We start from the raw sequence: 24,625 nt of genomic DNA, 5'->3' as shown, positions 1-24,625 counted from the left end.
TATCAAAATTGCCTCTAACAGCAACATACATAAAAACATGTACATTTACATTTTTACGAGTTTCGAAAATCGAAATAAGCATTTATGTTGACAATCTTTTGTTTATCTGGTTTATATTCAAAATCAAAACATGCTGATCACATGCAGTATCGAAACTGAAGTCACATCATAGGTTGCACACAGTAGGGTCCAAATTCAATACAGTAAGACAATAACAATCAAAACCAAGGAGTAAACAAAGACTCACAAAACCAAAGGACATTTACATCAACAGTTATATATAATAATTAAGAAACAACACGAACTCCACTAAAAACCGGGAGTGAAATCAGGTGTTCCGGAAGGGTAAGCATTTCCTGCACCGTATACGGTACCCGTCGTATTATTTATTTGTTCAGTTCGGTAATATACAATGTGATGTATTATCGGAGATTTATTGCTAATTTTGACTGATTAGAATCAAACTGACTGCTTAAAGCGTATTACTCGTTCTTCTGAAAGTATGAAACAATAACATTCTTTAATCTTATTCACAAACTGCATTGAAAAGTATCAGTAATTATTTTAAGTGAGGAGATTTTACAGTACACCTGTACTGTAATGCAGACAATTGTAATTTTGGTAGATTGTAGACTATTTGAATTACATGTAATAGGGTCGTAATTGGTAAATTAAATATTTTTTACAAAAATATTATAACTGCATTTGATTGATAAGTCTGTCGTATATAATTTGTTTCTTTTATGTAATTTAATCATATTGCAAGGTTATATAGTGGAATTTTGGTCCTTGAGCAAAATTGTTTTAATACAAAAATGTTGATCAAAGCTAATTTATCTTGTTCTCGTCTTCAAAGTTAGAAATTTGCTGTTGGCGATTTGAGCCTATCAGTTGAAGTTGCATTGTAATTTTTAAAGTACATCTCGTTGCATATTATTTATAATTTAGTATTACCTTTGAAGTTACTACCGGTATCTACTGCCTTTACTTATGTTACATTTCAATTGATTAATAAGTAATGTGCATATACGTGTCTAGTTCAAGTAAGAAAAGCCTACCTGGAAAATAAAAAAAAACATTTTTATCATTTTCATTCATACTACAACAGATGTAAGGTAAATGACTTAGAATAAAAATTAATATTTAAATAAAACACCGCATGTTAGTTTCCTGTGTTTTGTAGTTTTACATAGTATTGATTCGCAACTTTATCAATGAAACAAACAGCGTGGGAGATTCAGTTGAAACATCCAATGTATAAGCGTCTTGTCAGCGATCGGAAAACGCATTGGCTACCGTCTGTTCAATGTATCTGAGAATAACCAGCACGGGCTGGAGTTAATGAATTGGAGGTGTGTTAACCTTTATCAAAGTTTTATGTCACAATGACATTCAAAATAAAAAAAAATCATGAATGGAATAGTAAATGAATCATATAAAATTTAGCATCAGTGTCTGAGAGAATAGTTGTCCTGATATTGATGAGAGGAATCGAGTTGTTCTTGTATTTATGTAAGAGGGAAAACTCAATACACAGTTATCAGTTGTTAAATTGATCTGATTGCATATACTAGAAACTAATACCGTTATTGTATTTTACAGTCGATGGATATAGCTATCTGCTAACGCTGTGGTAGTAATAACATTATGAAACAACTATGGTTCAGTTTATTTATATACTTTACCTGTATCCGTGGAGGTACTTTAACACGAACATGGTTTAGAGCCATGAACAAAAACTCTAAAAATTCCAATTCAACAACCGATGAACTATCTAGTCCATTTAAAGCATTCGGAAGACAATTAGACGAGGAAATAGCTAAAACAAAGATCAAAATGAGAATGTGTGGTTACTTGAAGCAGTTATGCAAAACAACTATAGACAGAAAACCTCTCATCACAACTGTCAACCCGAGGGAGACAACAACAAATGCTGCAACAGAACCAACATCATCTACTGCATCTAACATTAACATATCATTAGTTTTCTCAGAACCATCAGGTAAGCCGTTTTGTTATTTTTTATAGTGCAGGAAACATGCGTCCTTTTTACTTTGCTTGATTGTTGTCTTATTGGCAATTTTACGCCGCAAGATAACCTTTTTGCTGTATTGCGGCGGAAAGCAAACTTTAATTTACCATCTTTAAGCCTGATTTACTGTCCTTATTTATTGTATTTTTACTTAAACTGTTGTATCTTTTTCTTTTTATTTCATATAAGTGCAACGTCAGCCCTTTTAGAAAGTTGTGGCGTCTATTGATTATTACACAAGTCCAATGTTAGCACTTTTAGAAAGTTGTGGCCTTTATTTTTTATTCAAATAAGTGCACTTTTAGCACTTTTAGAAAGTTGTGGCCTTTGTTGATCAGTGCACTAGTACAATGTTCTATAACTTGATCATAGCTTAAGTGCAATTTCAGCACTTTTAGAAAGTTGTGGCCTTTGTTGATCATTACACAAATACAATGTTCTATAACTTGATCATGCCATCATCACGGAACTCTATTAGTGTCATTTATATCGTGTAGCTCTCTCTTAACCAATTCGATTATACAACCTTACTTTATATTGACAATGTTCTTATTCTGAATATTACTATATTGAACGCTTTCTTGGATAAATATTCCAATAGTATTATAGAGGATATTATGCTGAAGCTGTTTGGTTTTTTTTCAATGTAATACAGATTGTATCGAGTAAGCATTTTTAAAAAGTCGTTAATATGCATATTTTTATTTCACTTGTTTTTGTAAAAGTCGTTACAATGTAAATAACAAGTCGTTTTATGGTTTGAAATATGCTTTTATTTATTTCGCTTGTTTTTTGTAGAATTATTTATATGGTAGTAGTTAGATCACATAGCATTGTTTATCTCATGTATCCTGTTCGGCATTGCTAGAAAACATGCTTTAACTGAGTTCTCAATCTTGCATTGTTTTTTTTCTTTCAAAAGAGACGGTATAGGGCGTATTTTTGGCCCCTTTAATTTATCTTTCAAACAAGATCTTTTAAATGACAGTTCTGTATGGTAAAAATACCAATAGCTTTATAAGCCAAATACGTCAATTACAACATGATCATGACGTCATAGTGACATCGCAACGAATTGTATTATCCTTTTTGTATTATGGATAAAATTAACATTTGAAGAGGTTTATTATTTCTCAACGTTCAGGTGCCATATAGGCTCTAATAATAATTCACCCTCATTACGTAAACATACACTGTTCTTTTTATACAATCAGTCGTATGGCCTAAGCTTAAAACATATCCTCGAACTTTAAGATCTTATCTCGGTTATAACTTCCTGTGGCGTTAAACAAAAAATTATAGGTCAATATACGTTTGTTATGTTTCGCTTTTATGAAGGCGCAATACCAAAACAAGTACAATAGATATAGAATTTATATAACAAAAATAATCGATAAACAAGTTCTTTCAAATACTTCTTTTGTTAAAGAGACAATCTGAAATTGTCTTATATACACCTATTTCTATATTCGTATCCGCCTATCATTGATGATGGTACTTATAGTATGACATTCAAATTTCTTTTGCAGGTAAGTATGTATTGACCTTGAAAAATGTATGCCAAATTCTTTCTGTAGCACAGTGTTACGATAAAATAATTACACCCTTTATAAGAACACCCTGATTATATCATATAACTTTTAGCTTTAAATGTTATTGATCTATTTGTTTAAGCCATCGTGACGTCCGTTGAGTGTGGTTTGTGTGTAAACTGGGTCACATATCGACGCATTAAAAAAACGAACTGGTTGGCATTGGCATTGACATACTAATATTAAGATTATTCTTTAGCTTAAATTAAACATGACAATAATACAACACTTTAAGAACGAGTTATCGAATAAAAATGAGAAAACGTGACCAAACATCAAGTTCTATTTATCCGCTTTTGGACTCGGACTTCAGAGGCTTGATCTGTTTCAATTGTTTACCAACCTATAAATCATATTAATTTAAAATACAAAATTTACAAAGGTATCGCTTTAATTGTTGTCATTTCAGTTCCTTATCTGTATTTCCTAGGTGTATCTACATTCACTGTTCATAAATAAGTTTAGAAAGGGGTTAAAGGTCAATGAAAACGAAAACTAAACTTCAAGAGCCTGCAATTCAGTGGTTGTTTGTTGATATGTTACATATATAAGTTTATCGTTCATTTTTTGTACATATGTTACGCCGTTAGTTTTCTCGTTTGAATTGTTTTACATTTGTCATTTCGGGGCCTTTTATAGCTGACGCTGCATTATGAGTTTTTTTCATTGTTGAAGGCTGTACGATAACCCATATTTCTGTGTCATTTCGTCTCTCGTGGAGAGTTGTCTCATTTGGCAATCATACTATATCTTCTTTTTTTATATTCACAAAATAAAAGAAAAGGCATCAAGAGGTATCCGTATGACCTTTTGTAGTTTCGGCGTGAAGACATCGTATCTTAAAATATAATTGGTTTTAATGTGAAGGTGGAACTTGTTACTCATGTACTAATCTGAGAGTTTTGATTTTAGTATATGTCTGTTTTACTTTATTGGGCTTTACAATTACTGAACCGGTAATCAGTGTAATACTTTTATTTATTAAATAGTATCGCATAGTCAGCTGCCATACATGTACAGCTTCAGCAGTCGTAGCCAATAGAGCCATGATACAGATCTACATATTTGTATCTGAAAGGCTATTTTAACATATAAAATTTTATGCTAGAGTATTTTTGTAAAATATCGTGTTATTTCTTGTATTTTCATTATATACTATTCGAGTTCAACGAGACACGGTCGTTTAAAACTTTGATACGGTGCGATTGAAATAAGATATAAAAAGGTTGACGAACTTTTGTATCTTCATCTTCTTTTGGCATGCTAATTATAGCTACTATTGACTCAAATGTAAACGATACAGGGAAACAAAAGAAAGATTTAGTAATTGTCACATTATGACTCGCAATTATTCAACTTGTCTGCAGATTTTTACATGTATAAGCTACCAGACAGGTTAACCAATAGAATTACAATTAATTGGCTACGTTTATTTCTGGGTATGGATATAGAGTTATCAAATTAGGATATTGATGAATATCTGCATTATTCTCTATTGGGATTATGCAGTCATGTAATAACGGGTCGCCAGTTTAAGTAAAGTGAAATCTATGCTATTATTGGCATTAGCAAATAGTGTCTCGGTTTCAATCGGTCACATTTCCTGGTATGATAATCATTAATGGTGACAGTAAAAACAAAACAGCACTATATATATAGTAGCTTGTATTTTGTTTTAAGAGTAACTTGGGATCGTTTTCTGTTTGTGATATGCGTATTTGATTAATTGATTGTTTTTTATATAATGTCCAGTGGCAAATATCTCAGGAATTGAACAAAACAGTAATGTATAAAGTAGCTTGTATTTTGTTGTATCAGTAACTGTAGATCGTTCTTTATTTGTGATATGTTTAATATGATTGTTTGGTTGTTTCTTTTACATGTTCAGTTACAAATATTTCATGCATTTTTTGCCGGAATACTGTATAAGTTAATTAATTTGTTCTCAGGCAAAAAAACGCATGAAATATTTGCCACTGGACGTTTACAAGATCTACACGGTAAGTTGGTCTGGTCTTTGGATAAAGGGTGAGTTGGATATGGGTCTGACATTAAGCATTGGATCTACCCATCTATGTACCCCTGTACGAGTCGTTGCTAGTTCTCATTATCGTAAACTGTTTAGCAAGGGTTTAGCTGTCGGACAGGACAGTCTATTGATAACCGTATTGCTATTATAATATCCAATTCAATTCGTGGGTTCTTTAAATTAGTATTCATCGATGTTGATGTTCCATCATTTTGCTTTGGTCATTTATATTATTGATCATTGGGGTTTTTAGCATTGACAAATAGTAAATGCATATGAAAGAAAAAGGACATAAGCACAAGTTAACTTTCTCTATAGGCATAAATGAGAATTTTAGAAGTAATATAAGAATAAGTGGTCTAATTTGGTTTTATTTTTCTTTTATTGTTTGACGTGTAATTTATGTTGGCTAATGTATCTTAGGTAAAACAGGACACTAGGTCACTAGGTTAAACGTATTAAACTTATTAAAAGTCGGTAGATTAGAAACAGACGGGTATCTCTGCCATTATTGAACACGGGTATATTGGCTGTGGTCAGATATTAAACTAAACAAATGACCAATTATTGTCCGGATTCGACGTAACATTTGCTGCTCGGGTTACTCTTAAAAAACGATAGGTTTCCCTACCAAGTGACGCTGATCAGATCAAATAAGGCTGCATAGTCATACATGTACATGTCATACAGACACAAATAGACAATCAATTTTATTCGACTGTTTAAACATATTGTTAGTTTAATCAATATTTGATTGGTTGAGACAATCCCACGTATCATTGAACGAATCTTCATATTCCATTCTGAGGATCATATTCCCCTCTGAAATGTCGGGATTACATCGTGCCACGTTTCTCGCGGTTAATGTACATATAACGTGTTGAACTTCTCATTTTTCTTAAAATAGCGATAGCAAAAATCCTTTTCATGTTCAAATCTATTTCAGACGATAAAGAAAAAGACTAATAATTAAATTTTAATATGTACTGTTTATCAATGGGTATGTCGTGTTTAGTTTAACTTATAAAAACAAGCAGATAATGTATGCACATTAATATTTAATGTATTGATAGTAAACAAAGGATAATCAGTGGAATAATTTGTCTCGGGAGATATGAAGATTGTCTCACCCTCGAAAATCATATTTCCCTCTGGCAAAGCTCTCGTGAAATTTTAATATTCTTTGGTGAACAATTCTTCAAATCTCCCTCTGACACGGGAAATAAATGTAGTGACAATCGGCGTTACATTTCACAGTTAGTATAGTCATACATGTACATGCCATACAGACATAGTATTGACAATCAACGTTACAATTCACAGTCTGTATAGTCATACATGTGCATGCCATACAGACACAAACATACTAGACAATCAATTGTATTGACAATCGGCGCGTTACAATTCACAAATCTTTATCAACCAAAAATGCAATTTGATTTCTAACTGTCCAAATACTGACGCCGTGAGAATTATATCCATATTTATGACACTTTTAAACTGCCGAGTACACATGTTAACCCTATTAAAGAATTAAGGTCAGCCACGAATTTCTACTTCTGGTTTTTGTCAGTATTAATTTATTTGTATTTCGTGTTGTATTGTATACACTGAGGTACACTTGACTTGCTCAAGGATACGTTTTTATATAACATGCCTATGTGAGAGATAATTTAATGATACATGCAACTGATATTCATCCTTCAAACATTGATGTACTGCATTTAATAAAAACAAAAAGAAAAGGATGATTATAAATAAGAATAGCATATGAGTGCACTGAAATGCAAAAGGCATTTTTTTCACAAATAAAAATGTAAAAATATTTGCATAGTCATTAGAAATTATTAAAATTTTATTTAATATACATGGGCATTGCTCACTGTTGAAGGCCGTACGGTGACCTAAAGTTGTTAATTTCTGTGCCATTTGGTCTCTTGTTGGGAGTTGTCTCATTGGCAGTCATATCACATCTTTCTTTTTGTATATTGATATGCTTTATCCGGTGGTCAGTGATATTAGACACTTGAAACACGTCCTTTTTAAAAAAAAGTTTTCTCTCCCAAAAGAAGAAAAAAAAAGTACTTCACATTCTTAGCATTGTTTTAAATACAGAAATTAGCAAAATTTAAAGTTTATTTAAATGACGCGACTTCAAGTCAACATCTGTTGTGTACTCCACTAGCTTGTAACACAGCACATATCCCTCTCGGCAAAGACTTGATCAATCGACGAATACGGTCTTGTAAAATGCTCACCAATCTTGCACAAGAGTCTGCTACCTGGAGTTCTTGCCTAGGTAGCGGCGCTTGATAACGAGGCATGCGATTATCTAACTAAGGTATCACACAATTGTTCTATTGTACCAGTCTGATAATTGGACTGCCAGGGGACCTTTGTAACGTGGTTAGAAAGTCAACAGTATCACGAGCTGTGTGCGGCTGATTATTTTCGTGTTATTATAATTGCCTACGGTGATCATTATGGACAGCATGTGTGGTGTCAAAACCTCATAGCTGTATAGAGTGGTGTTAATGTTGCAGAGGATGTACACCAGCTGAGTTTAAGGCGAAGGATAGGGCATCCCATGTCGTCGCACGTCATACACAAATTGTCAAACTCGAGTACATTGTTCTTTGCGTACCTCTTATACCTGTGTCTGTACACACGTGTAAGGCCACCTTTTCTCTTCAACACGAAACTTTATTAATTGATGATCTGGTCTCCATTTTTGCTGGTACTGGCTCCTTGTTCTGTTGCACAATCAGAACCTTGCAAGTTTTCATGTACCTGTTTTAATGTCTTTATCACGCAAATTAAAAAAAAAGTCATATTTTGAAGATAAAATATTATATTGTTTTTACTCTTACACAGATTTGGTTGTTCATTGAACATGGAAATGTGATAGTGCGATTGAGTATATATTAAAATGAAAACATGCTTTTTCATTTTTATTTTTATTTGTGCATGTCATGCACTTTTTTATTGATTGTCAGATACATGTCAATATCTTAGTGAATGTGACAGGTTGTCTTGCATCTTGGAAATACTTTAAAACCGTTTGATGAATAATTCGTTATATATTGATATTTAACACATACTTTAATGTAAAGAGGAAAGTTTACCCTTGGGTTACAGACAATATGCATACCAAACATTTTATTTTATATTTAGAGCACAATATAGGTTGGAGAAATCAATTCTGATGATAAGGGAGCGTGTAAATTTTATAAAGCTTCTATAAGTATATGTAATATTATACAACATGTCAGTGCATTCAATGTATTCGTGCAGTATACAATTATCACCTAAAGGTGGAAGAAAGGTTGCTGCAGGTAGTCTAGAGTTAATCACAAATATAAATCAGGTCGTTACCTTTGTTCATGCAACTATAAAGAATGGCATGATAACACGAATTAAACCGTCTTTACATAGATTTCTCTTTTACTTCTTTTTTCATTGTTTCGAGACGTGCAGTCACTTTTACAAAAATAAAACTGATTTATCACCCTTAACTATTTCATATTGATGGCATACAGATTTTTATCAGGAAAATTAAAGTAGCAATTTCTTTTTGCATTGTTTCGATAAGTGCAGTCATTGTTTACAAAAATAAAACTTATTAATCAACCCTATCAGATTTTTCTCGTGTATAATGTACAAATAATAACAAAAATGAGATTTGAGCGCAATTGGATTATTGTGTAGACGAAACGCGTGTCTGGTGAACCAAATTATAAACTTTTTATACTTTTCGAGTTATCCGATATGGCATATATTTGGAATATAGGTGTTTGCCTTAATGTAGGTCAAAGTAAAATGTGGTAGGTCTGTACAAATAATTTAGTTGCTATTTGTCCGTCTAGCTGGACAAATAATCAAAATGTCTATTCATCCGGCAAGCCGGACAAATAGCATTTTACGGTAATTTGCTATTTGTCCGGCCAAAAATATTATGGTGAATATATAACATTGTGATTTATGGAGATAAATAAACGCTGGGTAGCTATGAGGAAATTTGTATAAAATCGTATATCAGCATATATGCAGCAAATACACTTTGAATTAGTAACTTAACTAAAAAAATTGTGCATATTTCCTTTCATTCACCAAAACAAATCAAAATGCAAATGCATATATATATATTACAAAGTATACATTTTATTCCTATTTTTGTTTATACTAAAGGAGTTTTGGGCAGGGGCAAAAAATACTCTCATCTTTTTATTTGTTCTAGGTTGCATTTCTGTAAATATTGACAAATCAATTTCCCATAGGAACTCCTTTTAGGGCTAAAACTGTACCACTTTTACTATGAAGTTTTGAAAAAAATCTTATCCTAGAATTGAAAGTTCATATGCACTACAATTTTTTCAAAGGTTAAAATATACCCAGCAGGCACACAACGTTGATTTAACATTGAATCAATGTTTATTTTCTATGTTGAATCAATGTTGAATTATTATTAGATTTTGCAAATTTGTATCAACGTTGAAATCCTATGTTGAATCAACGTTGATTTTCAACATTGAATCTATATAGAATAATAGTTGCTTCAACATTGTTTCAACCAATAGCTTAATTTGAATTCAGATTAAATTCAGGGTGAATACAATACTAGTATTCAACACGGAATCAAAATTGGTTAGTGATTGTGTTCAACTGTGTTTCCACCTAAACTAATATGTTTCATTCATCCTGTATTTTCTTTGTCTTGCAGTCCATAATTTTCTACTGTAGCAATGTTCAAGCTATTGTCTTGACTTCTCTAGGCGCTCAATATGCAAAACGCCATAGCAACATTCTGCCTCAGGAAACCTGATCCAATAACTGCTCCATTAGACCCAAGTTTGAAAAATAATCTCAAAACAAAATTGATTATCTTTAAATAAAGTCATTGTCTGGTTATATTTGACATGGTGTGTTCTTTAGCTCATTGTTGAAGACTGTATGGTAACGCAAAGATATATAAATAATGTTCTTTGGTTGATGGTTGTCTTGTTAACAATAATAAGGTACAACAATAAAAAAGTGTGTGGGTGCACAAAACTTTTGATACAATGTAGATGCCATTGACTGCCAATTACTTGTAAAATATCAGTAATTTTCAACAATAAAACTGAGTGACCACATTCGTGTGATGAGAGCATGGCTTGACAATGATGATGATAACAACCAATCAACTGAATAACAAATATGGGTGTTGAGGGATATCCTACGAACCATAATTTAACCACCAAGATTTTTTTAACATTTAACAACATGCTTACAACAACACAAATTATCATCCAAGAGAATTATTGATTTTGAAAGTGCACAACCCTTAATACACAAATTTTGCTCAATGTCTATTTGAAATATATCTGAGTGGTCAAAATATAAAACAAAGTTTGCTGTTCGGACACTTCTTATCCTATGTATTCTAATGTCCAACCACTGATTATAGAGAAATATTCAATACGATAAAATTAAAATAAATTTATTTATTAATAGTGAAACTTCAACTTCTTTTTTCTCACACCTTGTCTTTTTGGAGCCCGTTTTAGAAAGTTTATTGTTTTTTCAGACACTTGAATTGCTGTTCCGTGATTCCATCTAGGTCTTCATGATAACATCTACAAAATCAAAAGTTATAACATTGTAAAGTTGTATTCTGTTCAACACATTTAACTATTTTAACTTCATAATGATATTACTAAAGTATAAATAAAAAGCATAAGAACTGGTGAAAACTAAAGTAAATAACAGTTGTCCTTTGAAGTCTCAACTACATTTCCTTTTAGATAGACTAGAAGGACTTAGGTATAATCTGCAAGAAAATCCTAACTACTACATTTTAATTTGAACAAATTGAAGGTTTATCCACTTATGTCTTTTTCTGTATTACTTGTGCTGCGGCATGGATATCTGACTAATTGACATATTCGAGGATGGTAAAGGGGGTTCTTAACACGGAAACACGTGAAATAAAAATTTAAAAAAAACACTGCACTGAAAATAAAAATTTGGATAAAGGAAGCACGAAAAATTAAATCATGAATATTATTAAGGAAAAAAGTACTAGAAGTTAATACTCAGTCGTTATTAGAGATCACACAGTCATGATAATGGACACGAATACCCTGCAGTCACCTTTTCGCTTCCGCTTGTTGCATAGGAATCGTGGAAAAGATAACTTGACCGCAATTAATATCCTGGGAACACATAATTTAAAACAATCTCCCGACTGGACTTCGAATCTAGTCCTGGTTTACTTTTTTTTTATCTTGAATGTTGGACTAGCACGAGAAATTAAAGAGTAACCAGACGAAACACGGAAAATACATAATAGGAAACAAAAATAATGCATGTCGAAACCAATTACGAGAAATAAACCCTAAAACATGTGAAATAAAAAGGCCATAAATGCAAATAACGTTTTACCACCCTCATATAACCTTTATGTTTAATTACCTTGTCCAAACTCTACCTCAATTTTGACAGTAAAATGAAAGGTTCAACTTGGTGAGTCATATATAGCTTCTGACCTTTCCATCCCAAAGTTGTAAACAAGCCCCCCTTTTTATGCGATTAAAATTTCTTTTCACTTTTGATTCAATCATATGATTTCAAATAGTCAATGATAATAATTCATGAGACGTTGCAAGATATCTTGGGAATGGTAACATGCTATCCTGATCCTGATCCTAAGGTCAATCCATAGATTGTCCTAAACATCCCCCTTTTTCACGTGTAAAATTTCAACTTTTCAGTACTGTACAGTTTCATAACAACATGATATGTTCACATTTCTAAAATACGATAACGTAATCACAACAATTAATATAAATACTTACGATAAAAATGTAAAAGCTGTATAGAGGAAAGATATTGATAAAAACTCTGCACAAATCACTTGTGGTTTCGTTGGCGGATATTCAAACTTTGGCAACAAAAACAACTGCGCATGCGCATACCTGAAGTCTTAAAATAGAAATGTTACAATGCCGCGAAAATTTAAATCGTTATTTAAATAGATCTATCCGTCGTTTATATTTCAAGTTGTTAACCATTGTTTATGTACTGATGTATACGTCTTTCTCTTGGAATTAATAAAAAGAATAGAAAAAAAAGAAATGAAAACAAGATATTTGACATCAGAAGTCAAGGAAAAAGGTGGAGGGATCTTTTAAGAGGAAGGAGATATTCACAAATATTTAATTTTATATTTACTGTATGATCCTTTATACCAATGGTTCTTTTATTATGTTTTGGGGTGGGGGGGATTTTTGAATTTTCTATTATATCAATATTTGGGGTGCGAAGTTCATGATTAATTAGTAATGCTTATATATACACTGCGATTGTTTTATGTGTTATTCTATAATCATCACAACAATTACTGATAAATCTACTAAATATTTTATTTAATGTGAATATCGTTTTCAGTTTGAAAATAATTGTGATGTGTCAAATACTTCTTTTTTGACAATTCTGGTATCCACAACTACTGGGTTTTATATATTGTTTAGCCAACGTTGATTCAGTGTTGGTATTTCAACACAATGTCAATTCAACGTTGAAACAATGTACTAATTTCAACGTTGCATTGTCAACGTTGAATCAATGTTGAATATTTGTTGATCAATGTATAACCTAAAATCAACAAAGATTCAACGTTGATTCAACAAAGTGTGCCTGCAGGGTAGGGCTGTGCGGCATATTTTCAACGTTTATATGCCCTGAACTTTTCAGAGTTTAAACTAACACTAATTTTCTTAACTACCCCTATCTCGAATGAAGGGTTACCACAGATTTCAATGTAAACAATATGCACATGTCTATTTACTGGTAACATTCCCAAGTTATGTCTCTATGAGATGGAACACATCTAGGGCATAACTGGGAACCAGTATGTAAACAAAAATATTTTTCTATGAATATTCTAAATCTCCCCAAAAGAGGCATGTCTTGAGAAACAGCTGTATTTACAAAGTGCAACCTCTACTTATGAATTTCATGTAAGGTAAAGAGTCTGACGATTGAACATTGGCTTCAATAGACATCTAACTAACTAACTAACAAACTAATTTTATTCAGTATAAAATCCAGTACAAAAGGATCATCGCTGAAACACATGAACACATATAAAACATATACAAAACAAAACAGCAATAAAACATAACAACCAACCGTGAATTTTTACATTTATAACAAGCAAGAGACAAAACTCACACTTTGAACATCTATGAAGTTCAAAAAGAAGATTCTGAATTTATTGTTTCCTTGAAGTTTGGTTCGAATGATTTTCAGACACGATTTTTTAAATAAAAATGTTTGGGAATTTTTAACTCATAGGAAATAAGAGAAAACAGTAGGCACGTATAACCTTTTTCAAAAGTAAGATAATTGTCTTTACGATAGACAAATATAGAAAACGATATTCATTAAGTTAAACAGAATAAAAAATGGGGGTTATCCAACCATGGTATCCTATTCTGAGTCAAGGTTTATCAGTGCATGTTCATAGATCTCCGTTGTAGTAGGACTTAAAAATAATGCATACAAACATATTTGATGTAGTCATTATTCAAATGCGTTTTGCCTCCATGGTGTAAATCAGCAATTTCAGTTTGATGTCAGGCTTTATTCCTCTCAGTTTACATGTAAACTATATACGCTGTTGTTCTGGAGTCACTTATATATAAAAATTTGGTTTAAAGGAAATCACATTCTCTCTTGTTTTCTTTATGACATCTTTAAATCACTATCTTCAATCATGTCTCCTCACAACGTCCATTTCATACGCGCATTTGTTATCCGACACCTCATCCGGGACACTTTCAGCGCCGCATGACACTTTTATTGACATTAAAGATTTGCCGCATCCGCAAACGGAAGGCCGGACAAATAGAGATTATTAACTGTTCGTCTGGCTAGCCGGACGAATAGACACTCCGCCGTAATTTTCTTTTCTGATAAAAGTTATAATGCAGAAGAGAAGATTCAAGTTCAAGTTCAAATATTTTATTGTATGAAGACGCCCATTACAGAAAGAATAATATCGGTCAGAATAATTAATTTAAATTTAGTACAAATGATTACAAAGATGTAAATACAATTCAAGATTGCACAATTGTTTAGCCATATTAGATAACTTTCAACATCTTTATTGTTTCAATGTGTTTTAAATTCATCTGTTAAATCGTTTCGGACATTTTAGTCGTATAGTATTAAGAAGTATATGTTTATAAGGGGTGGGGTGTAGAATATTTACTATGGACAGGAACTAAGGCCAAAATTAATGAAACATCGCGATTAAAGAGGTTAAGTACTGACGAACGGTTATTTTCGTATATACAAGTACATTGTTGAATGAATAAAATGGACTATTGGAAACGACATTAAATTAAAAGTCACTAAAATGGCCCTGTAGAACGATATTCGTAGATAAATATAAAATCCCTTACTGTGTCAGTTAACAGCATATTTCTCTGCTCAATCGGAAAGTTTTGAAAATGGAATAGGAGCATACTTTTGCCATTCTAAATACTATACAGTTTGAAGTAAATTGATGTAACATAGTCAAATACATGTACGACACGAGATGACTTGCCTTAGATTAACATGATGGTTAAAGTCCAATAACTCTGGAACGATTAATCGGATTTAGCGTTAGGTCCTAGCTCTATATAATAGTATAAGTTTAAGGCATGTACATTGTATATATATACATGTGCTACAGTTAATGTGTGACATGCGAAAAGTTGCCTTAAATCTACCGCATAAAGTCCAATAACGTAGATCGATAAACTAGAATATTTTCAAATAGATAGTAATGTTACTTTTCCCAATCTTAACAAAAGCATCATAGCATTTCAAGTAAACCGACTTGGGTAGTACTCACGGAATCAATCCTAGCATACAAAAGTTATTTTTTGATGCGAGAAAAAACTTAATAAATCGTCCTTTTGAGTCCCGTAACTAAAGAATCAATTGAAAGGTAACTTTGTTCCTAATTAAATTATTCAATACTTGTAAAAGTTGCAAGATATTTGACCTAAGTATTTTCTAGCCTCAGTACCACGTGTAAAATCCAAACAGACGGACAATGCTATACATGTTTGTACCATAATACGCCCAATCTATGATATACCTGCTAAAATATTATGTATAATTATGTTGAAAATGGTAACTTATTGTAACAATTCCAGTAGATTTGCAAATTGCGGAAGTACTACATAGAAAAGCCCATTTTTAACAAGATAATTATGAAAATATAATATATGACAAAAGGATGCTTCTAAATGATAACGTTTACAATATTAATGCCAACTACGCCTACGCCCATCGAAGTACATTTTGTGTCGAGAAGATTATCAATTGAGTATCATGTTTTTTTCACATATTGCATATCTTTTGAATAAAGCAAGTTGTGATTATTTTATAAATGTATATGATCTGTTCTGTACAGGTATTTTTCACCTCCGTTATATATCGGAGCACTCCCACTTGGGATATACGATCATGTTCAGAGTATGTGTATGTTACTAAATTAACAATTGACATTCATGACGATCGGTTTTCGCTGTGAGTTGTTATGTTGGCAAAGCTGTTTGATATATAAAGTTTATAAATGTATGTTATTGGTACTGACAAACTACGTTAGTTTTTGTATGTTGGTGACTCTGACTGATAAACAGGCATTCAATGAAGTTCTTATTATCTTAATGCCACAACTTTATCTTTTTTAACTTTAAAATGGCAACTTGAAAGCATACTTAACTTTAAGACTTTTACTATCGATTTATCTTGTATACAATTTCGATGAATTTTCGATTTACTTTTGGGAATTCCCAAACTTTAGAAGAGGACTGAAAATAAAACTATGCATTATTAGATTTTACAAAATGTTACAGTAAATTAAAACATTATTAATGCTTGCTCAACTTCACTTTTTTTTAACTTAGAGTTTATGAATTTTAATATTTTATAATTACAGAATATAGCAATGATACCAACTGTATGAATTTTAATATTTTTTATACTGCACTCGTTCTATGATTCTTCTATTTGAGCAGTCAAAATGCGTTGACTGTATATTTCTATGCCATATACAGTCACTGACCTGATATCACTTTTCCTCATGAATATTTAAATAGAAATCGTCGAAATTATATTTAATTATTCATACGACCTTTTCAACCTGTTCTTGTTTCCAATGTAAACAACGATGCGTTTAACGACTCAAACTTGTTTCTTTTGCAATTTTTGGGAAAACATATTTCACTAATTAATATTATTTTGTTTGCAACCTATAAATCATTATGTTTTATGTTTATTGTTGATATTTTAGTCTGCAACGAATTCGTTCACCATTGATTGCGGTAATGATGTACATTTCATCGTGTTTTATATTTCTCCGTCTGTGTGATATGAGGCCTTTTTAAAGGGGGATTTTCACCAATATTTAAATCAAATAAATAACATTATCACAATAAACAACAATTGAAAATGGTTTTTTTTTTTTAAGATTGCAGTATAAAGACAATAATAGTGCATTGGCTTGACATATCAACGATATAAAGATTCGGCCCGAAACGGGGAAAATGCTCGGCACAGCCTAGCATTTCCCCGTTTCTAAGCCTCATCCTTATATCGTTGATATGTCAAGTCAATGCACTATTATTGTCTATATAATTACAGAATATAGCAATGATACAAACTTTATGAATTTTAATATTTTATAATTACAGAATATAGCAATGATACCAACTGTATGAAGTTCAAACTGCCAGAAGAATCTACCCCCGGGAAATCTTTACCGGGTGCAGATGTGTTCGTTTATATAACAAATAGGAGGAAAAGACCAGACGGCAAACGAGGTAGGCGAAGACGTCGACGAAAGCGCCAAAGAAAAATTACCATTAAAGTTTCTTTATTAAACGAACATACCCGCCACAAAAAGTTCATATCTCGTTTACGCTTTCGTCCTAATCCTGATAAAAAATGGAATAAATTAGTTTTACCGTTTTCGGTAATTAAGAAAGCTAATCAATTAAAGGAAAGAGTTTTAAATCTTTGCATTGATTGCAAAAGATGTAACAGAAACACTCAAATAGTTTTACCACTCAAGACATTAAAGAAAAGACATAAATTTATGAAAACAAAACACTTAGATAAATCAAGAAAACCATTAAAACTTAGAAAGAAAAGGCCATTTCTAATGTTTCATGAAAAAGAATCTAAACAGAGGCAAAGGCGAGATACAAAATCATGTTCTAAAGATAATCCTGTTAATCAATGTTGTCGTTATCAAGAATATATACGTTTCTCCGATATAGGCTTAGGCGACCGGGTTGCATATCCAGATGGTTTTTATAAAACCGAGTGCATTGGATCATGCTCATATAATTCCACTAATGTAGAGACAAACTCAACACGTTCTAGAAAGTGTTACCCAAGTAAATATAAACCGTTACAAACGTATTTAGTCTTCGACAGTAGTGTTACCTTTTTAGACATTCCAAAGGGACATATTGAAGAATGTACCTGCCACTGAATAAGAAAAACATATTTTCGGCTTGGATCTCTTCACGAGAGTATTGGTTTGATGTAGCACGTTTGATCTCCAGAAAGAACAGATACTCTACAACTGCTTCACAGGAACAAGTAATCGAGCATTCGAGCTGATACAGCTTACAGAAATATACGATCTATGCGGTTATTGTGTTTCATAGAGCAATATTTGCTTTGTAGCGATACACGTTTATGTTCTAAGGTGATAAATGATACTTTCGTCAGTCTTTGCTTTATATAATTTTGAATATGGCTTCAAAAAAAAAACTATTCATATCAATAAGCAGTTTATGTCATCTCCAGATGTTTAGAGAAATTACATTTTTGTATTCTTATGGAAGAAATATCAACATTCCGAATAAAATATTAAACAGCATCGACTGATGAAGAAAGTTGCGCGAAGATTTGCTTAGAGTTGTCGTATTTTACAGGCAACTTTACGCTTAGTAAAAGACGAGTCATTTGTTTTTGTTCTGTAAATTGCAGTATTATTGTATATGTACATGTGAATGTTTTGTTTTAAAATCATTGACCCGGTGAATGTATTACTGTGTCTGTTTTTGTATCTTGAACGTTTTAAAAGTGTTAACTGCTTTATTTACATACATTGTATTACATGATTATTATGCGGAATCTCATATATTCCATAACGTTAATGTATCCTTCTCACAAGCAGCTCTCATCAAAGCAGAAACAAATCCAGCTTTTGCTTTTTACATGAGTTATTTCCCTTGAGAGGACAATCCGTTCCTTGTATTTACAGTAGGAACTTATATAAAAGGTGTTGCATGGATGTTGTTGTGCTATAACAGTCATATGAAGGCGGGTTTCAAAAGGTCCAACAACATGTCTTGAGTCATAAAATGTCAAAGAACTTCCCTTATGACACAAAATCATGTCAATGACATACCACGAAATATAAATGTCTTTTTTTCATAGTTATAATTCTATTCTCAAGCATATGTGGCAATGTTATGAATTGTAACATTTATGTTTCCTTGGAAAAAACATTTTAGCATTCATGATTAAGCATGCGCATATATCCAGTTTAAGCTTGTTGAACAAGTTTAGAAACTAACTTTTGTTTTTATTATATGTAATTATCTACTAAATGAATGGTAAACATTTTATCCTATTTCATTTGAGGTGTGGTAATTATAATTTTAGAGTCAAATTTATTCCCTTATAACTTTTATTGCAAACGGAAGTGAGAGAAATATGCAGCGTCATTGCAACATGTGTATATGTATGATTTAGTACTAAGGTTGTCAACTTGTTATGTTTAATTAATTAAATTATATAATTTAATAGGATCTTTTTCAAACGATTAAAATCAGTCTATTTGGCAATATTGCTTAAGGAGACAGTTTCATCAATATAAATTGTTAAAACTTTTGAAGTAATACTATTATACTTAACTTTACTGCATTTAGAAGTTTATTGATCGACTTTCATAAACTATATATTCGTTTTCATTTTCCCAAACCTAACACTGATACTTTATCTTGTTAAATATTTTATTTAACACGATCAGAATATACGGAGATGCTGTTGTTCCTGTCGTTTCTAATTAACAGTTGCTAAACAACGGGGTGCCTTGAAAGCCAAGTAGTCATAAGTTGTCGAACTACTGTTCCCTAGTCTGTCAACATTAAGGTTGTGAGATCCAATCCCGTACGTGCCAGGTGCGCTTAATTTTTTATCATTATTTAATTGGAATGGTTTGTTTTCCAACCGAAGGTCGATGGTTCTCTCCGAGCTCCCAGCTTTCTCTCTCAATAATAACTAGCCGTAACGAAATGGCACACTGGTGCTGATAGTTGCGTTAAACACCAATCAATCAACTAATCAATGCAAAACGACATATGAAAACATCTATGCTAATAAAAGCTAATACAAGAATTCTCCCAAAAATAAATGCAAAGGCAGCATAGAAACAAACAAACAGAACAGAACCACTTGCATGCATATCCTTCGCTTATTTACCACTATTTTGTGAAATTTATCTTGATAATAATTTGAAATTTAAACGATCATACAAATTGTCCATATAGCTATAATTTGATTTAATATTCAAATGTGTGATATTATTTTGGATAATGGTTAAAGAAGTATCGAGGATGTCACATATTAAACTATCAAGGTTACAATAATTACCCATGTGTCGATTCGTAGTACAAGGATACTAGAAATTATGACATTTCAATTTTATACCTTATCAAGAACTGTGTTTGACCTTACCCCAAATTACAATACAGATTTCTCATGAAGATACTGATATCCATATATTTATAATTGAATTTAAAACAAAATTTAATACCATGTACATGTAGAGATATACGGGTTTTCTTTGAATATCTGGGTTGAAGACTTAGGTTGCTTCTTTACCTCTTCATGACATTCTATCTTTTTCACTACGGCTTTTTATCGGACTGCTTTTTGTATGGTATTTGATTTATGTATTTGTTTAAAACTACTTGTGTGAATTTTCTTTAAGATCAAGAACTTATATCCTGGTAAATCTGTTGTAGAGGTATTCTGTTATCTGTCTCCTATCAAATGTAAACGTAGGGGATCTTACCTTTTTTTTTTTAACTTTCCCAGTTTATATTTTAAGAAATTACTAAGAAACTGAGGTTTTTCTGCCAAGTTTACCTGGTTGGATTAATTTCGATATGATTTCAAGTTAACTGTTGGTTATAACGTTCCATCAGTTTTTTGCGTATTTTTGCTTTCCAGAATTTTAAATATTTGGGATTCAGCGTTCCTGTTGAAGATTAATCATGAAAACTCTTGGATGAATTTCGTGCGTCCATAACCCTTTTATGGTTTAACCTCCATTTAGAACACTAAACCCAAATCATTTGAAAGACAATAATATATAAATAACTACAAAACGTCCGGAGCTTATAACCAAACGGGACATGAAAAGTAGAACCAATTTCATCTAATTAAAACTAAAATTTTCAATGAAAAGGCTGCTATCTTTGTTTCATTATTTTTTTTAAAGTTTATCGGAAGTCTTATAATTTACTGAATCACTATGGTATGCTTTTTGGTATCCCTCCTTTTAGTGCAAAGTTGTCAGTTTTCAATGCCGAATTATTTAACGAATTCGAGTTCAGAAGGCATAACATATTTTCAGCATATTTCGGAAAAGCCTTCATGTAAAAATTTCACTAGTTTGTAGTTTGATTTGTTACTGATACTTCATGGACATATTTCAGTATGTGTTATTGAAAAAAACAAGGATGAGAAACTATATATTATATATATGATAATGTTATATTTTTATTTTTCATAAGATGACTTTATTTTTCTTATTTATGTTGAAAGATTAGATTATTTATTGTCTATGCCTAAATAATTAATTTATTATTATAAATACTTGTAGCATGAAGATAGAGTTATTTAATTGTCTTGCCAACAATCATACTTAAAAGAAGTTGTTGTCCCTCGAATGTATGTTTTCATTTGCTAAAATATAACTCAGTTAGTTCTATCTAGCACTAACTTTACCACAGAAATTGTTTATAGAGGTAGGAATGACTGTGATCTGATGAAATTTCATATAGTGATATTTTTGTTATTGATGTATCAGAGTATAAAGAAATGCTGGCTGGGTATTGTATGTATGTGTTATAATTTTTTTTTAATTTAAAGGAAATGAATGTTTCGGGAAAGATTTTCTTGTTTTGTATGCTGATTATTGTAAGTTAGTTTACCCTTATTATTATGAAATAGTAAAATCTGCCCTTGCCAGATTTTCTCTCACACTTTATTTTACTTCAAGATGATTTGATGTAAATGTTTAATATCCCTATAACTTACCTACAAGGTTAATGTTACAGAAATACTCCCCGGTTAATTACGCTTTGTGTTCTTTTGAATCGGTACGTGTGTGTAGGAGTATGAATTATTAAAATGATATTAGTATTCCCGTGATGAGTAAACGAACCTTTTTGGGTTCAGCGGATCATATCAAAATAGGGACGGAGTCTTCTTAATTCCCAATCAATGAAATGAACTACATAAAGAAAAGAAAGTACATAATAAACAATACGCAAACATTTGATAATTTATTCAGTAATATTATATACTAAGTAAGGAAGGGATACATCAAGTGATCAATACAAAACAAACATAGATATACAACATTTAAACCACAACGGTGTTAATATATTACGTTAATGTTGTCAATTAACACGAACAAATGTATGTTTTTTACAAAAAAAATCAAAAATACTCATAGACAGAACATGAACATTTCAAAAATAAGTAAATTTACATGCTTTGTCAAACATAACCCAAGACTTTATTTTTTTTTATACAAAAGATGTACACACAAGTTCTTTCAAACACAATGATTGATATTTTCCATAAAGCAACAACTTCTAACGAGTTCACAATCATACAGTGAGAGCCCGTCCGGTATTTTGATATGATTTGATTCATATTCGATTGTATTATCATTTGATGATGTCAGTATAGAAATGTTGATTTATTTATATTTTGATGTTATTGTATGATCACTGTTTAAGAATTGTTCAAAAAATAAAATATATTTATAATTTAAAGTTCCTTTTACTCCAAATTGAATACAAATTTTGCAGCACGATTGTTTCAATGGACTATGGACTGCTGCACATATCTTTATCAGGTTGGTTGTATCAAACCACACTTATTTTATCGTTAAAGAATGAACCATCTACCAACGAGATATTCAGACTCATAAGTCGAAAAAACAAACTGACAAAGTCATGACAAAAAATGAAAACGTCATTAAGACAAACAGAACAAATAGCACAACAAAGGAATAGTTCCGATCATATTTACTAGGAGTATTATTGATTTATCTTTTCATTATTTAAAACATTAACAATATGATTTTCGTACTTAAGAAGATATACAAAGCAGTTGAATAAAACGAGACCAGGACTACAAAATTAAGATAGCAACCCGAAGACACACACTATCAATGGAGTGAATAGACATTTAGTATCAATAAATATTATATGACTGTAGAGAAAGATAATACATGTCCGATGGGGGCAAATAGAATAAAAAAAAATCTTTGATGAGTTGATTTACACACAATGTCTCGTAAGCAGAACTGCAAAAACATAAACAGCAGTCCACATAACAATACATAGAAATCTAAAATTTAACAACGCAAAATGCAACAAAAACTGAGAATAAAGTAAGGTGTTCTGGAAGAGGTGAATTTCCTACTCAAGAAATGGCATCAGCATAAATAAAGACAACAGTAGTATACAGCTGTTCGAAAGTCAAAAATCGATTGAGAGAAAACAAATCCGGGTTACAAACTTATACCGAGGGAAACACGTCAACTATAAGAGGAAAGCAACAGAAACGCTAAAGTGCACCAAAACCAAATGACACGACAATGTAACACACACAGAGACAACCATAAACAGTCGCGAAATTCGGAAAATAAATTGATTTCAGTGATGTCACAAACAATGACAAAATTTAGACTATTAGTATAGCTTCAAATGGAACATATCATATGTGACTTGAATAATTCATAATGGTCTACCAACTCATGATGGTGCCGGAAAACCTTCACAAAGTTCAAAAAACGAAAGATACCAAAGGAACATCCAAACTGACAACGCCATGGTTACAAAAGACAGAAACAAACAGACAAATAATAATACACAAAACACAACATAGAAAACTAAACGACTAAGCAACACAAACACCACCAAAAAGTGGGAGTGATCTCATGTGCTTCGGAAGGGTAAGCAGAACCTGCTCTACATGTTACAAGGCATTACTTAAACTGTATTGACATATGAAATAATTGGTTTTGTAGCTTTCTTGTTAGCAGAAATCCTCCGTTAGGACAGTCATGTAGTAAATGCCACCTTCGGAATATCAAAAAAGAGGTAAATTGTCAACATGCTGTAGCTGTTGGGATGATGCCGCCACATAATAATATAAAGTTCAATATAATAGAAATGACTGACCTTCATTGTCAATTTTCTGCACGTAAAGATAGGAAGCAGTCTTATGTGTACCTATTTAGTTTTAACTTATTGTGTTTGCAAAAGTAGCAAAAGAGATTGGACACACGTTTCTGCATTAGTGACATCACCTCCCTGCATCTGTATAGTATCTGTTGGTGCTTCTATTTTGAATTCAATGGGATTTATGTGACCAACAAGGTCACAAATATTTGACATTTTTATGCCCCACCTACGATAGTAGAGGGGCATTATGTTTTCTGGTCTGTGTCTCCGTTCGTTCGTCCGGTTAAAGTTTTTGGTCGAGGTAGTTTTTGATGAAGCTGAAGTCCAATCAACTTGAAACTTAATACACATGTTCCCCATGATATGATCTTTCTAATTTTAATGCCAAATTATAGTTTTGACCCCAATTTCATAGTCC

At 31.8% G+C, this 24,625-nt stretch overlaps 1 protein-coding gene and 1 long non-coding RNA gene across 2 annotated transcripts in view; one reads left to right on the top strand and one right to left on the bottom strand.

Annotated features, from left to right (window-relative positions):
* Positions 1–22,788, top strand: part of LOC139511745 (uncharacterized) — a 43,960-nt gene extending 21,172 nt beyond the window's left edge. Inside the window, exons 5-6 of the mRNA XM_071298790.1 lie at positions 1,603–2,002; positions 17,389–22,788. Of these exons, the coding sequence (XP_071154891.1) occupies positions 1,648–2,002; positions 17,389–18,194 (1,161 nt within the window). The 5' untranslated portion in view covers positions 1,603–1,647 and the 3' untranslated portion in view covers positions 18,195–22,788. The remainder of the gene's footprint in view (positions 1–1,602; positions 2,003–17,388) is intronic.
* LOC139510517 (uncharacterized) lies at positions 11,117–12,662 on the bottom strand. Its single transcript, XR_011661900.1, has 2 exons — positions 12,490–12,662; positions 11,117–11,268 (listed from the first exon to the last, which is right to left on the bottom strand). It is a non-coding gene; the product is annotated as an uncharacterized lncRNA (long non-coding RNA).
* Positions 22,789–24,625: the final 1,837 nt, after the last annotated feature.

This window comes from Mytilus edulis, chromosome 2 (assembly GCF_963676685.1).
Source record: "Mytilus edulis chromosome 2, xbMytEdul2.2, whole genome shotgun sequence".
NCBI classification, from domain to species: domain Eukaryota; kingdom Metazoa; phylum Mollusca; class Bivalvia; order Mytilida; family Mytilidae; genus Mytilus; species Mytilus edulis.
This window is presented reverse-complemented; position numbering and strand designations above follow the sequence as displayed.